Here is a 15,919-nt window from a genome sequence, read left to right on the forward strand (position 1 = left end):
AATAAAACAATTCAAATCTACTATCTAGAGTTGCAGGAAGTGCTTGAAAGGTGGCAGACATTAATGACCATGTTGAGGGCTTATAGTCAAGATTACAAATGATTGGGATAAGGGAATTCCATCTATACTTTTTGCGATCAGAGATGCACCAAATGAACGGACAAAATTCAGTCCATCTGAATTAGATTTTGAGCATGAAGTGAGAGGACCACTCAACTGATTAAGGAGAAGCTGGTAAATCATAATTCAGAGACCACATATTTGGACTGTGTGTCAAATTTTTGGGAACGATTAAATAAAGCGGGGGAGTTGGCTAGACAGCGTTTAAAAGTATCACAACATACAATGCAGCAGGAGCAGAAAGAAATCAAAAACTCTCAATTTTTGCTATCGGACATAAAGGTGTTAGTGTTACTTCCAGGGATAGGTTTAGTGGACTTATCAAGTTAAAAGGAAATGGAGTGAGGTGAACTATTTGATAAGGACAGAAAGGAATCTCAGAGCGTGTCATGTGAATATGCTCAGAAGTTATTTTGACAGGGAAGGAAAGCCAAAGGAAACTGTGTTACTGGTTAACACAGAGGGAAGAACCAAGTTCAGAGGATTCTGAACTGGACATTCCTCAAATTAAATTGGACAATGAGGAAGTTGTCAAAAATTGGGAGAAATTATTGAGTTGAGTTTCCTTCCAGAGGAAAATTGAAATTACCTGAAAGAGTTCTTACTATTGCATGGGGAGGTATGTGGAAATAAGCTGGGAAGCACTAACCTAATTGCGTATGATGTAGATTTCGGAGACACTGTTCCGATTAAGCAACATCCTTATAGGCGTAACACTTTAAAGTTGGCACAGATTCAAAAGGAGATTGAACACATTCTCCAAGATGATATAATCGAACTGAGTTACATTGACTGGAGCTCACCCATTGTAACTGTGCCAAAACCTGATAGTATCTGATGGTTATGTGTGGACTATTGCAAAATCAATGCAGTTACAAAGACTGATGCATACCTGATTTCACATTTGGAAGACTGGGTTGAAAAGGTGGGACAAGCAACTTGTATTTCTAAATTGGACTTGCTCACAGGATACTGGCAGGTACCTACTTCCGAAAGAGCGAAGACAATTCCAGCCTTTATAATCCTGAATGGACTGTATCAATTTAATGTCATGTCATTTAGTATGAAAAATGTTCTCTCTCTGACATCTCTCCCGCAAGAACCAGTGTTGGACTGTTTCTCTTTTTTTGCAAAGGGGTGTTTTTGGGGATTGTTGCAAGTATTTGGAATAGCATCATTAAGTTGGATGATCTGTTGGGTTTTTAGATAGGTTAAGTTATTCTATATTCTGTTCTCTTTCATTTGTGTTTCATCCGGTAATCTTGCAAATAAATTCTGTTTTGTTTAAAACTAGATGATTGCGCCAGCTGCATCACTCCTGGAACATCCACTAAACACCTGCTCAAAACAACTAGCAAAGTTAGGATCTGGGCTACTTTCTTGAAATATTTCAAGGGGGTCTGGACTGGTCCACAACACTATTTAGCAACATGTCCCAGGGTCCTACCATTAGGTGTATAAGTCCTGCCCTGATTTGCCTTACCAAAATGCAACACCTCTAATTTAAATAAATGTAACTCCACCTGCTACACCTCAGTCCGCTGGTTCATCTGATCAAGGTTTCATTTTACTGAGATAACCTTCTTCATTGTCCACTACACCATCACTTTTGGTGTCATGTGCAAACTTGCAACCATATCTCCTATAGTCACAACCAAGTCATTTATATAAATGATGAAAAGCAGTGGACCAAGCATCAATCTTTGTGGTACATCACTGGTCTCAGGCCTCCAGTCTGAAAACAACCCTCTACCACTATCCTCGGTCTCCTACCTTCAAGCCAATATTACAACCAATTGGCTAGCTCTCCTGAATTCCATGAGATCTAATCTTGCTAACCAGTCTATGTAGAACTTTGTTGAATGCCTTACTGAAGTCCACATAGACAATGTCTACTGCACTACCTTCGATCAATCTTCTTTGTCACTTTTTCAAAACAAAACACCATTGAGTTAGTGAGATGTAATTTCCATCGCACAAAGCTACGTTGACTGTCCCTAATGAGTCCTTGCTCTTCCAAATGCATGTAAATCCTTGAAAAGGCTGATTACAAGAGGGATGTGGAGAGATATTGATGGGTTAAGTGTGCAAAACGTTGGCAAATGGAATAGAATGAGACAAAATTTTGGAAGTGAGACCAAAAGAACAATAAGTTTAAAATAGAGAAAAGCTGAAGAAAGCTACAACACAAAAGGACTTTGAGGTAATTATGCATGAAACACAGAAAGCTAGCATACAGGTGCACAGGGTAATCAAGTCAGCTAATGGAATGTTTGCCATTAATTTGGGGGCATGGGGGTGTAGAGTACAAGAGTAGCTAAGTCTTACTACAATTGTACAATGTGCTGGTGAGACGACATTTGGAGTACTGTGGACAGTTTTTGTTCCCTTATTTAAGGAAAGATGATTTCAATGGAGGCAGCTCAGAAAACGTTCACTAGGATGATCCCTAGTTTGAAGGTATTGTCTTATGACCAAGATTAAATAGTTTGGGAATCTATTCACTGGAGTTTAAAGAGTGAGAGGTGATCTTATCGAACTATACAGGATTCTTAAGGGACTTGATAGGGTAAATGCTGATAGGATGTTTCCCCTCAGGAGAGAGTCTGGGACCAGAGGGTATAGTCTGACAATTAAGGGGTGCCAATTTAAGTTTGAGACAATGAGGAATTTATTTTCTCAGAAACTAAGAATCTTTAAAACTCCTTGCCAGAGAATTGTAGGAACAGAGTCCTTGTTATATTTAATGATAAGACAGATTCTTGATCAATGGGGGAATCAAGGGTTAAAAGGGTAAAGGCAAAAAGTGGATGTGAAGAATGTCAGTATCAGCCATGACCCTACAGAATGATGGAGCAAATTCGAGGGGCTAAGTGGCCTAAACTCCTGGTCCTATTTCTTCTTGTCTAATGGATCCATCTTAGTACCTTTCTAAAATATCAAGATTTTACAGAATAACCAAAGTGTTCCCTTAAAAAAGCACATGACCACATTTGCTTGAAGAAGGTATCACACCATTCATTTGAAATGCAAAAATATTGTGTTTAGTCACTAGCTTCTTCTGAATTTAGGAGAGAGTTATTATAGTAGCATGAAAATAGCCCTGAAATCCAATTTTGGTGGAACATTGACGAGTATTCCAGACTTGTATTAACTAGATATCTTTTAAGAAAGGTTTAAAAGGTACAAAGACTACAATTACAACAAAGTATGAACTTAATCATTCTAATTAATTAATTTCAAAACTAGTTCAAAAGCTATTAAAACTGAGGCACCTTAGTTCAGAATTTCTTTAAAACAGGATAAAACTACAAATAGTTACATTCAATATAATATTTAATGAAAAACAACACTGAATTAAAACAAGGGTTGGTTTATGTTAACATAAAACAAAAGGACTAAAGATGCATTCTGATGAGGGGCTACTGGACTTGAAAAGTAAGCTGTTTTTCTCTACACAGATGCTGCCAGACCAGATGAGTTTCTTGCACATGTTTTGTTGTTCTTTGGTGTTTCCATGCTAATGTCAAAGATAATCCTTTCCATAATGGCAAGGAAACCACAAAAAGATGTATAATTGATCACGGTTCTGATAATGAGTGTTTTACAGCCCTCCAAGGTGAAAATTCTGTCTGTAATTTTATCTTTTGCAATCTTCTGACCACCTACCTTTTGGCTCCACCAGCATCTGGAGACACTATGATGCCGTTTTTCCATTCTGGGATATTCTCCTTAATCCACTTTAGGACTGCTGGTTCAGCATACAGGTTATCTACTGGAATATCAAAAAAACCCTATGGGACAAACAAGAGTCAGTGGAATTTAGTGTAATACAAACATACACAACAGGGAGTAGGAAGTTTTTATCCTATTATTGGAGAAAACATGCAAGATATTTTCATAAACACATGGTTAAATGGCATAATATCATAATAAATTAACAAAAAAAAATCATAATGACAAACATTTGACATTCTACTTAAAAGATTCCAAATTTTCCCAATTCTCAAAAATACTGATCCACACTGGGTTGTGTGTTGATTCCTGATGAAGGGCTTTGGCCTGAAACATCAATTTTCCTGCTCCTTGGATGCTGCCTGACTTGCTGGGCTTTTCCAGCACCATTCTAATCTTGACTCTGATCCCCAGCATCTGCAATACCCACTTCTGCCTGTGTATGCGTACAGGTCAATCCTCTGACACTTTGTAATAACTGTCTGAAGTATTACATCCAAGTTCAACCCCCCCCCTCGCACTATGTACACATTCCAGTCCTAATCACTGGAAGACTAGCATGTATGAAACCTTTGCTGGAACAACCAGTAATGGCAGATCAGCAGAACACATAGGGAGAGTGGAGCATTTAAAAGCAGCTTTGAATCAAGAGTTCTAAAGAAAGGGGAATGTACTCAAAGTTTGATATCACAGAAATGAAGGTAAGCAATTGTTTGATGAAATTTTCTTTTCTTGTTGAAACAGCACACTGACTTAGAAGACATAGGAACAGAAGACAGAAAGGTACAAACTTCAATCTGAATAAGTAAAATTGGAGGTGTAGTGGACAGTGAAGATGGTTACCTCAGATTACAACAGGATCTTGACCAAATGGGCCAATGGGCTGAGAAGTGGCAGATGGAGTTTAATTCAGATAAATGCCAGGTGCTGCATTTTGGGAAAGCAAATCTTTGGCAGGACTTATACACTTAATGGTAAGGTCCTAGGGAGTGTTGTTGAACAAAGCGCAGGTTCATAGCTCCTTGAAAGTGGAGTTGCAGGTAGATAGGATAGTGAAGGCGACGTTTGGTATGCTTTCCTTTATTGGTCAGAGTATGGAGTACAGGTGTTGGGAGGTCATGTTGAGGCTGTACAGGACATTGGTTAAGCCACTGTTGGAATATTGTGTGCAATTCTGGTTTCCTTCCTATCGGAAAGACGTTGTGAAACTTGAAAGGGTTCAGAAAAGATTAATAAGGATGTTACCAGGGTTGGAGGATTTGAGCTATAGGGAGAGGTTGAACAGGCTAGGGCTGTTTTCCCTAGAGCGTCGGAGGCTGAGGGGTGACCTTATAGAAGTTTACAAAATCATGAGGGGCATGGATAGGGTAAATAGACAAAGTCTTTTCCCTGGGATCAGGGAGTCCAGGACTAGAGAGCATAGGTTTAGGGTGAGACGGGAAAGATATAAAAGAGACCTAAGGGGCAACTTTTTCACGCAGAGGGTGGTACGTGTATGGAATGAGCTCCCAGAGGAAGTGGTGGAGGCTGGTACAATTGCAACATTTAAGAGGCATTTGGATGGGTATATGAATAGGAAGGGTTTGGAGGGATATGAGCCGGGTGCTGTCAGGTGGGAGTAGATTGAGATGGGATATCTGGTCGGCATGGACAGGTTGGACCGAAGGGTCTGTTTCCATGCTGTACATTTCTATGAGTCTAAATAAAACAGTATGCACACTAACCAGTTGTAGATTTCATCAGGGTCAAAAGGTGTGGCACTGGAAAAGGACAGCCAGTCAGGCAGCATCCAAGGAGGAAGAGAGTTGATGTTTTAAGCATAAGCTCTTCATCAGGAATTCAGGTCAAAATGGGCAGGGAAATCTTCTGCTGATCACCACTTACTGCTCCCCTTTGAAATCCATGTTTGAGTACTTCTTGGAAGCGTCAAGGGTGGCAAAACTGCAAAGTGTACTATGGATTTGGCATTTTACAATGTTCATCAATACGAGTGGCTTGATAGCACCACTACTCACCAAGGCGGTCGAGTCATAAAAGACGTAACTGTTGAGGGAATAGACAAGAATGCGAACAGCATGCTGACCAATCTGCCTGCAGTAAATGTTCATGACAGTACTGATATCTCCTGCCCTAAATTGAAGATTCAAGTCTGGACAGCCACAAAGCACTGTCAGTGGTACCTCCACGAATATTCATATCTTCAAATGATGGTGGAACGCTACATATCAGTTCTAAATCTATTGGAGCTCCCCAGCATCATACATGCCAGTCATTCTTCAGCTAATTAAATTATTCCAATTGATATCAAAAAGCAGCTGAAAGCACTGGATACTATAGAGGTTTGGGCACTGATAATATTCCAGAGTAGTACTAAAAACTTGTGCTCCATAACTAGCTACGTACCTAGCCAAGCACTATAGTTACCTTTATCCAGCAGTGTAGAAAACTGCACAGGTATGTCCCACATATAAAAATGACAAACCCTAATAGTCTATTCTTGATCAGTCGAGTGAAGGAGGTGACATCAATATTGCCATCAAGTGGCCCCTACTTAGGAACCACCTTACATTTAAGTTTGGGTTTGGTCAGAATCACTCAGCTCCTGATCTCATTACAATCTTGACTCAAACATGGATTAAAGTGCTAAACTCCTAAAATGAGGCAACAGCAATAGAGTTCAACATTAACGCAACATTTTACTGAGTATAACTTCAAGGAATCTTAGCAGAACCACAGCAAATGGGAATCTCTCCATTAGTTGGATTCATACATAGCACAAAAGATGATGTCTGTGATTGCAGGAAGTCAGTCATCTCAGCAGGAGTTCCTGATGCCAGTGTCCTAGGCCCAACCATCTTTAGGTCATGATCTTCCTTCCATCATATGGTCAGAAAACACGATGTCTGCTGATGGCTACACAATGTTCAGGAATCCTCAGACACTGAAGCAGTCCATGTCCAGGTCTTACTGCACTTGGACAATATCCTGATTTGCGCTGGCAAATGTCAAGTAACATTCACACCACACTAGTGTCAGGCAATGACCATCTCCATTAAAAAAAAATCAACCATTACCCTTGACATTCAATAGCATTATCATTGTGAAACAGTCATTATCAACTTCTTGGGACTTATCACTGACAGTAAAGTAAACCATATATGAATACATGGGCCACAAAAAAAGATCAAAGGCTAGGAATCCAGTGGCAAATAACTCACCTCCTTACTCTCTAAAGCCTGTCCAGCATCTATAGGGAACCTCATGAAATGTTCCTCACTTGCCTGGATGACTGCAGCTCCAACCATATTCAAGAAGCTTGATCATATCCAAGACAAAGCGGTCTGCTTAACTGGCATTACAATCACAATCATTCGTTCCATCCACCACTGACATGCAATAACAGCGTGACAGCACCTTCTAAGCCCATGACCACTACCATCTTCAAGGAAAAGGCGAGTAGATACACTGGAACACCAATGCATCCAAATTCTCCTCCAAGCCACTCACCAGCCTGACTTGAAATACATCATTGTTCCTTCACTATTGCTGAATCAAAATCCTGGAACTCCCTCTCTTAACAGCATTGTGCATCTACTGACGCTGAATTGACGCAACGGCTCAAGACAGCAGCTCAACACTATTTTCTTGACTGCAGTTAGACATGCACAATAAAAACTGGCGCTGCCAGCAAATACCACAACCCTCGAAAAAGCCAAACTTTGGACTAAAGACCTAGGTGTATAACTAAATCCATTAAACTAAACAAACTTTTATGTATTTTTAATCTCGATAAGAGTAATATTTCAAACTAATTAGGTTTTAAAGTTTAAACAAAATACAACAGAGATGACACGGCAGATGTTTTGTAGCCGCAGAATGAGTGAGATGATGGACACTAGTGACACACTACATCTACAGCAAAGATTTGCAGGTCAAGAAGATACAGTTTAGAGTGAACAAGCTGAAGTCCAAGCTTCAGGCATACAGGGAATATTATCTGGATGCTTTGTGCCAGAAGGCAGTCACCCCTTTAGGTTAAACACTTGAGATGTCATCCGTTATAGGCGACAGGAAGGTATAATGATGAATGAGGTACATATAAAGATCCAAAATTTAATACTTAAGGAGCCTCAGCCTAATAGTTACCTAATAGCATGTGTTACAAGAAGCTAGTGATGTGGGGCAGTGAGAAAGTATGCAGCCGAGTCAGGGAATGTATTTGGAAGAATATATACTCTTTCAACTTCAGAGAAGGATGAGTCCTGAAAACTACACTGCCTGCCTGCTGCAAGGTTAGTGCCATCTCTTTGGGGTCAAAGAAAACTTCAGGTAAAAGGAAAGACTTGGTCATCATGGTCCACATAGGCACCAAGGCCACAAATTAAGAAAGAAAGTGGTGTACATTTTAATTTAGTCCCCAAGATAAATAAATTTGAGAAAAGAGCAAACAGGTATAGGGCAAATAAGATCAAAGTTGAATGCATGACTCAAAGATCTGTGGGGGAGAAAAGGATTTAAATTCATGTGGCACTGAGAAACAGTTAGATGTACCATTGGAAAGGACAATGCATGAATCAACTTAACCTTAAAGGGTGGGGAAGAAGAGAGATAGGAGCAGTTGTGTGTTTGTAGGACTTAGGTGAAGGGAAATTATAAATGTAAAGATAAAGGGAAGGTAATTGTGCATAGAAATGATATGGATAATGATAACCAAGAGTCTGACAGGAAGGAACAGAACACATTGCTTTACTGTGCTCTCATATTTATAACACAAAACTAAAGGTTTTCTATCAGAATGCCTGCAGCATTTGTGACTAGATAAACCGATGGCATAATTAGATGAGAATGATTAGGTAAAATTACATTGTTGGGATTGAAAAATTACCAATGTTCAATAGTATTTGACATTTTGGAAGAGTAAGTAATTAGTTTAATTGCCAAAGGGCAAGATTAGTTTGACCTTGCACCGGAAGGTTAATATATAAGATCAGCTTGAGCGAAAATTAGAAATGGCATGGGAGAGAGGTATACGGAAGGATCTAGTGTGTAGGTTCCCTAACTATAGCTACCTTGTAGGACAGAGTATCAATCATGAAATACTAGGGGCTTGTAAACATAATGGACAATTTCACATGAGGGAGAGCTTCGACGATGTGTTCGAGAAAAGATCTTGAGTAACGTGCTAATTCAATAAAGGCAATGACAAAGGAATGAAGACAGAGTTGGTTAAATTAGGCTGAAAAAACATGTTAATAAGGTAAGAGGAGAACCGTAGAAACCATTTAGGTTATGTTTTATAACTGTCAAAGATATTCTGAGGAACAAACACAAAATTGAACAAAAAGGCATACAATGTTGCAAGAGTTAGTAGAAAACAATAAAATCATTGGTTTCAAAATTTTACAGAAATAACTATTAGAAGAGAGGAAACAGAGCATAAAGTAACAAGAAATATAAAACAAATGGTGCAAGCATCTGCACTGAAAGAGAAAGTAACACAAACCCATAAAACAGAGAAATACAGGGAAACATGAAGAACAAGCACTTACTTCTTGTCACCAAGGTAAAAGCCACTAATTGCTTTCCAAATATAGTGGAATATCAAAGGGCAAAAGGGAAGACAACACGTAAAATAATCACTATTACTTGGAAAAAAAACTCACTAGGTTAATTAATTGGACCAGTGGCCATCCAGTTCCATGGATCAGATAACCTATGTACCAGGGGTCTTTAAAAAAAAATTAACTACAGAAATACATTGGGAGCATAGCTTGCAATCTTTGAACATTCTCTAGATTCTAGCGATGTCCCAGTAGATTGAAAAACTGCAAATGTAATACTCTTTTAGATTAGATAAGATTACTTACAGTGTGGAAACAGGCCCTTCAGCCCAACAAGTCCACACCGACCCGCCGAAGCACGACCCACCCAAACCCATACCCCTACATTTACCCCTTCACCTAAAACTACGAGCAATTTTAGCATGGCCAATTCACCTAATATGCACATTTTTGGATTGTGGGAGGAAACCGGAGCACCCAGAGGAAACCCATATCGACACGGGGAGAATGTGCAAACTCCACACAGAGTGTCGCCTGAGGCGGGAATTGAACCCGGGTCTCTGGCGCTGAGAGGCAGCAGTGCTAACCACTGTGCCACCACTCTTAATCATAATGAGAGGGAGATACAAAGAAAGGAAACAGAGGTCAATTATTCTGACATGAATTCCAAAATTTTTGTAATGATATTATTAGTCAAACAATAACAGGGCATTTAGAAAATCATAATTTAATGAAGTGGAATCATTGTGGATTTTTGTGAAAGGACAAGATTAGATATCTTTCAGGTTCATGGTGCAGGCTTGAGGGGACAAATGGCTTACTCCTATTTCTTGTGCTAGGAACATTGGATTGTTACCACTGATCAAAGTTTGGGAGAAGATTTGTAGCTCGAGTGCTCGTTGTTGTGGCTATGTTTGCCGAGCTGGGAATTTGTTACCACTGATGTTGATGAAATAATTCTTGGCAAGACAACACAAAAGCTGGGAATTGTCCTTTAACAATATTAAATGAGGTTATGTGAAATAGCAGCAATTATTTTGTGTTCAAAGTCTGTTAGTGATTTACAAGTTTTACACAGTTAAGAATCACACAACACCAGGTTATAGTCCAACAGGTTTAATTGGAAGCACACTAGCTTTCGGAGCGATGCTCCTTCATCAGGTGATTGTGGAGGGCTCGATCGTAACACCGAATTTATAGCAAAAAGTTGCAGTGTGATGTAACTGAAATTATACATTGAAGAATTGATTGTCTGTTAAGCCTTTCATCTGTTAGAATACAGTGATAGTTTCACTTCTTTCATGTGTAAATCACAAAACCCTTTTCTTAAAAAAGTTGCATTCTGGGGTTAGCTGTTAACAATGGTGATAGCTGGACAATGTTGAAAGCTAGTGTGCTTCCAATTAAACCTGTTGGACTATAACCTGGTGTGGTGTGATTTTTAACTTTGTACACCCCAGTCCAACACCGGCACCTCCAAATCAAGTTTTACACAGGTAGTTTAATGTGTATTTAATATTTCTGTATGATTACCTTTAATTGTAAAGTATGTAAAACAATAAGATTTGCTTCAGTGAGTTCAACACTTGAGGCAAGATTTTAATAATTAATTTCAGCTCTCTGCTTATCTCCTGAAATGTCACTCGTAATACAATATTGTACTCACTGAAAAGCACATTGAGTTTTGATATTAGTTCAGTGCTTTGAAAGAAAACTGCAATAAAAATTGAATAGTTTTAGAAAACTGTACCCACTTACAGAGAAAACTCGATTATCCAGCATTCGATTATCCAAATTTCGGATTATCCAGACAAACTGTGTTATCTGGCATTTGATTATTTGAACAAAATACTCCCCGCCCGTGTCATTTGGATAATCAAGGTTCCTCTATATACCCATATTGTCCCAATAAAAATAAAACTGTTAATCCAAATATAGCAGAGTTTCTCACCTGTATTTGTGAAGCATGCAGATCCATGGTGATGATGTGATCTGCCCCAGCCACAGACAGCATGTTAGCAACTAATTTTGCTGAAATAGGAGCTCGACTCTGAAAATAAGACCAATTGAGTATTACAATCAAATCTCAGGCAGTGGTGTACAAACTGAAAAATAATTCTGATGTTTTAGACATCCTATCCAAAAATATTGTTGGCATTTATTTCATAAAGCACCTGTTTTAGATATTTAATTACAGTATTTTCAGGAAATTATGAAAAAGTTGATTTTAGTTTCCTGTTCAACTGTAAGTGCCATTATTGGGGGTCTGATAACAATGAGTAAACTCAAAGTTTTACCACGACTGAGAAAAATGGTAAAACTTTAGGAGTACGTTATTGTGAAAAGGAAAAAAACAACCTCACCTTCCCCACTTCCTCCACCCTATGCACTCTTTGATATGCTCAGCTATGCTATTCCCCTCCATAGCCTTTCTTCTACTATACTGCTCAAATAGGGCAAACCATGCTCTATTCCATCTTTAGCTATTTAAATTATGTAGACAGCATCATCAGAGGCTTTTTATCACCTTACATGGTTAATTTTGGAGTTTTAGAGACCTTCATGCCTCATAATTTAATGGGAATAAGGCTGATTTCTGACCAACTTGCATTTTTGCCCATTTGCCTTATAACATTTGACTACAAAAGTTCATTTTGAAAAAAACAGTCTCAAAACTGTACTAGCTTTGTGTGGAAAACTGTTTCCTACTTCACTCCTGAAAGATTTGAATAATTATGGTCCTTTGTTCAAGATTCACCCCAGTGACCAGAAAGGGTTTCTCCCAATCCAAACTCTCTCTTCCCCTTTTACTGTGAATACTTCCATCAAATCAAGGAATACAGTCCTAGCCCGTTTTAACCTCACCTTGTGTCTTAATCCTCGAGTATGAGTGTCTTACAGTGCTTTCAATCCAAGATCAACATAGTTTTCATAACCTGCTCAGACCTGCTTGTTCCTGTTAATGTCACCTAGTACTGTGCAAAGCTAAATATGAATTCTATCCAACTGTACTGTAACATTTTAAAAATTAGATTTAGATTAAAGGTCTGAATGCAGTAACTTTAAAAATTATTTTCTGTACTTGTTCACGTTATCTAAATGTTTTAAGTACCTGAATTCAGATCACCCATCCTTGTGTCATTGGAAATCTGTATGCAAGACATTCTGTCCATTGTTTAACTGAATAGTGAACAGTTGTAAAATGTAAATGTAAATAGTTGTATTTGCAACGCAGATACTTGAAAGATACCATTAGCTGCAACTTGCAAATTGGTGTACTTGCCCATTATCTGTTTCTTTTCCCTGCCCTAAAACCAAATTTCTAACCAGGTTAATAATTTGTTTTAAACTTTAGCTTCAACATTTAGCTAACAATCACATATGCTGAGCTTTAACAAATACCTCCTGCAAGCTCATAATGAACATCCATAGGCATTCCCCTTTCCAATATTTCAGTCAACCCTTTGAAATACTCAAATCTGATTCATCAGGCACGACTTACCCATTACAAATTCATGTTGGTTCTCTGATCAGCTAAATGTTTAAGGTCATCTTATTTTGAACTATAGGCTTGTAACTTCCTGACAAGCGATTTTAAGCTAATTGGTCTAAAATTCCATTGCTTTCCTATGACTTTTCTTAAATATTAGGCTGTAAAATTGTGTAGTGTGAAGGAACAATTCTCAAATCAAGAACAGTTGAAGAATATATTTAAGATTTCTACGATGATCTCCCTATTTCTTTTTAAACCCTAGGTTGGAATATATCTGGCCCTGGGGGTATCACTCTTTTATCCCTTGAATCTTCCTCATTTATATGTTTTGTCAGATTCCACATGCTGATGACGTGACAGTTGGTCAAATACCACTTCCTTGCTCCACAACCACCAATCCAGCCTGAATTATGCTGGCAAGTTTTAGTCATCTATTCATATCTATCCTTTTTAACTCTCATTACTCCTTTTTCCCCCTCATCAACTCCTATTTAAAATTCTCATGCTAGTTTCATGCTAACCCTAAATAATCTCTTAACATGAACTGGAAGTACTTTTAACTCAGAGCATAGATCCTACCTTGTCCTTCTTATCTTGTCTGGCGTATGGGAAGCAGGGTATGACTGCAGTGACACGGCAGGCTGAGGCAATCTTGCAGGCATTAATCATGATGAGTAACTCCATTAAATTGTCATTGATTTCTCCACAACCACTCTGTACAATGTAAACATCTTCACCCCGTACACTCTCGCCAATCTCCACGCTGTTGGGTAAGGGTAAGAAATTAAATTAATGAAATTTACTTTTGGTTACGCACAGGACAGTGCATTACAAGCTGGAAACAGCATACATGAAACATTTGACATAATACTGGCCACATCTGAAAGGAGGCTGCAAAGACAGGGGGGTGGGGGGGAAATAAAATTTTAAAAATAACCAGGTCAACAGTGCCCAACTGCAAGCTCCCAAACTATCCCTGGCTATATATCCAAGGAATGTCAACTTTAGCATATATCTCTCTCTCACAAAAACAACCAAGCAATCCATCACCATATTTAGCTGGAACAGATCAAATTCTCTGATTCTGCTCTGATGATAGTCCACAACTGCAACCCTAGCTCTGAACTTCCACCCACTCTAGGTTCTCCACCAATGTCTTGCATGCTCTGTAACCATGAGGCTTGCCTTATCTGTTAATCCTGTTTCTTTGAACAGCTAGCTACCCCTCTGAGTGGGGTCTCATAAACCTATAAAATTTAACAGGACTAGATGGGATAAACACAGGATGTTCCTGACGACCAGGGAGTCCAGAACAAGAGTCACAGTCAAAAGGTTATGGGGTAGACATTTAGGACCAATGAGCAGAAATTTCTTCACTCAGAGTGGTGAGTCTGTGGAATTCTCTGCCAGAGAAAACAGTTTCAGCCAAGACACAATGTTTTCAAGAAGATAGATACAGTTCTTGGGGCAAAGGTTATCAAATAGTATGTGAGAAATAGGAACAGGGTACTAAATTGGATGGTAGAGCAGGCTCAAATGTCCAAATGGCGTCCTCCTGCTTCTGTTTTCTCTGATTCTATGTCTCTACATTTCTATGTCACCTTCCTCCCAGGTACTGTACCTTTCTACCACAAAACGCCCACAAATTGTTTTTGAAACTAATATTCCGACCTGAACACAAAAATTGTATTAGTACAGAAAATGGTGCATCAGAGGTTTAATTAAAAAATAAATGGGCAGAGACAAGAAAAAAGGAAATATGGTGAGTGGTGATCAAGGGTAGGCAAATATTGGGGATTTCAGGGAATTGGTGCTGGAAATTAACATCGCTGAAGAAAGTAAGGAAACAGTAATGTTGGGGGTAAGCAACCTGGATATGGAGTAGCACAGTGTGGGATGAGCTGAAGTCTATGCAAGATGAAGGAATGAAGTATACTGCCTTGGAAAAGATCAAATTTAGAGCTAACAGAAGAGTCCATGCGAGTTTCAGTAGCAGATAGCCTATTGCAGAAGTTGGAAGTAGGCTTAACATTTTCTGGAACGAGAATGAATTACATTGGAAATTTCCCCATTCCCTGTTGCAGTTTTTCCATTCTGAACTAACTAAAGCAACTTGCATACAACACTGTCAACATAACAGCAAATCAGGATTCTCAGTCAGCCCAACTAATAAATTTCTCCCACTGCACGACCACAAATGATTAAGTTTTGGTTTTCAAATTCTATGCATAACCTAACAGTGTTTTACATGTGATAATGAACATTTGCAGCTGTCTTATTCAGTTTTCATAAACAAAATAAGTAAATGATCAAAGTATTCTCTTCTCTGTAAAGTTCAGATCACCCAAAACCCTACTACCTATCTTTCAAGCCGCACTCTCCTATTCATTATCATCCCAATATTTGCAGGTTTACACTGGCACATAATCAAGCAATACCTTAATTTTAAAATTCTTATCCTAGTTCCCAAAATTTCTCCCTGGCCACACCCTATTTCTGTAATCTTTTAAATTCCCAAAACCCTCCATAACATCTGCACTCATCACATTCCGGCCTTCTGAGCTTCCAGATTTTCAGCACTCCATGTTGGTGGCCGTGACTTCAGTTGCCCATACCCCAAGCTCAAGGAAATCCTCCATCATACTATTGCACTTCACACTCAAAGACACCCCTCAAAATCTACATCTTTCACCAAACTTTTGGTCATCGCACTGAATGCCCACTTCTGAGGCTTGATGCAATTTTAAAAATATGCAATGCTATGAAGCACTAGAAATGATTTATGTTAATGACACAATGCAGAGGGCAAGACGGTGGCTCAGTGGTTAGCACTGCTGCCTCACAGTGCTAGGGATCAGGTTCAATTCCAACCTCGGGCCACTATCTGTATGGGTTTCCTCCCGGTGCTCTGGTTTTCTCCCATAACCCAAAGATATGCAGGTTAGATGAATTTGCCATGCTAAATTGCCCATAGTATTCATGGATGTGTAGGATAGGTGCATTAGTCAGG

General features: G+C 39.0%; 1 protein-coding gene across 2 annotated transcripts in view; it reads right to left on the minus strand.

Annotated features, from left to right (window-relative positions):
• The window catches only part of LOC122557242 (ribose-phosphate pyrophosphokinase 1), a 54,002-nt gene that overhangs the window by 17,429 nt on the left and 20,654 nt on the right, over nt 1-15,919 (minus strand). For both annotated transcript variants that reach the window (XM_043704733.2, XM_043704735.2), the window contains 3 exons: nt 13,489-13,672; nt 11,368-11,466; nt 3,790-3,914 (listed from right to left, as the gene is read on the minus strand). In XM_043704733.2, the coding sequence (XP_043560668.1) occupies nt 3,790-3,914; nt 11,368-11,466; nt 13,489-13,672 (408 nt within the window). The remainder of the gene's footprint in view (nt 1-3,789; nt 3,915-11,367; nt 11,467-13,488; nt 13,673-15,919) is intronic.

The sequence above is a fragment of the Chiloscyllium plagiosum genome, unplaced genomic scaffold, assembly GCF_037043375.1.
Source record: "Chiloscyllium plagiosum isolate Xiang-an unplaced genomic scaffold, Cpla_swu_hap1 HiC_scaffold_11, whole genome shotgun sequence".
Classification (NCBI taxonomy): Eukaryota; Metazoa; Chordata; class Chondrichthyes; order Orectolobiformes; family Hemiscylliidae; genus Chiloscyllium; species Chiloscyllium plagiosum.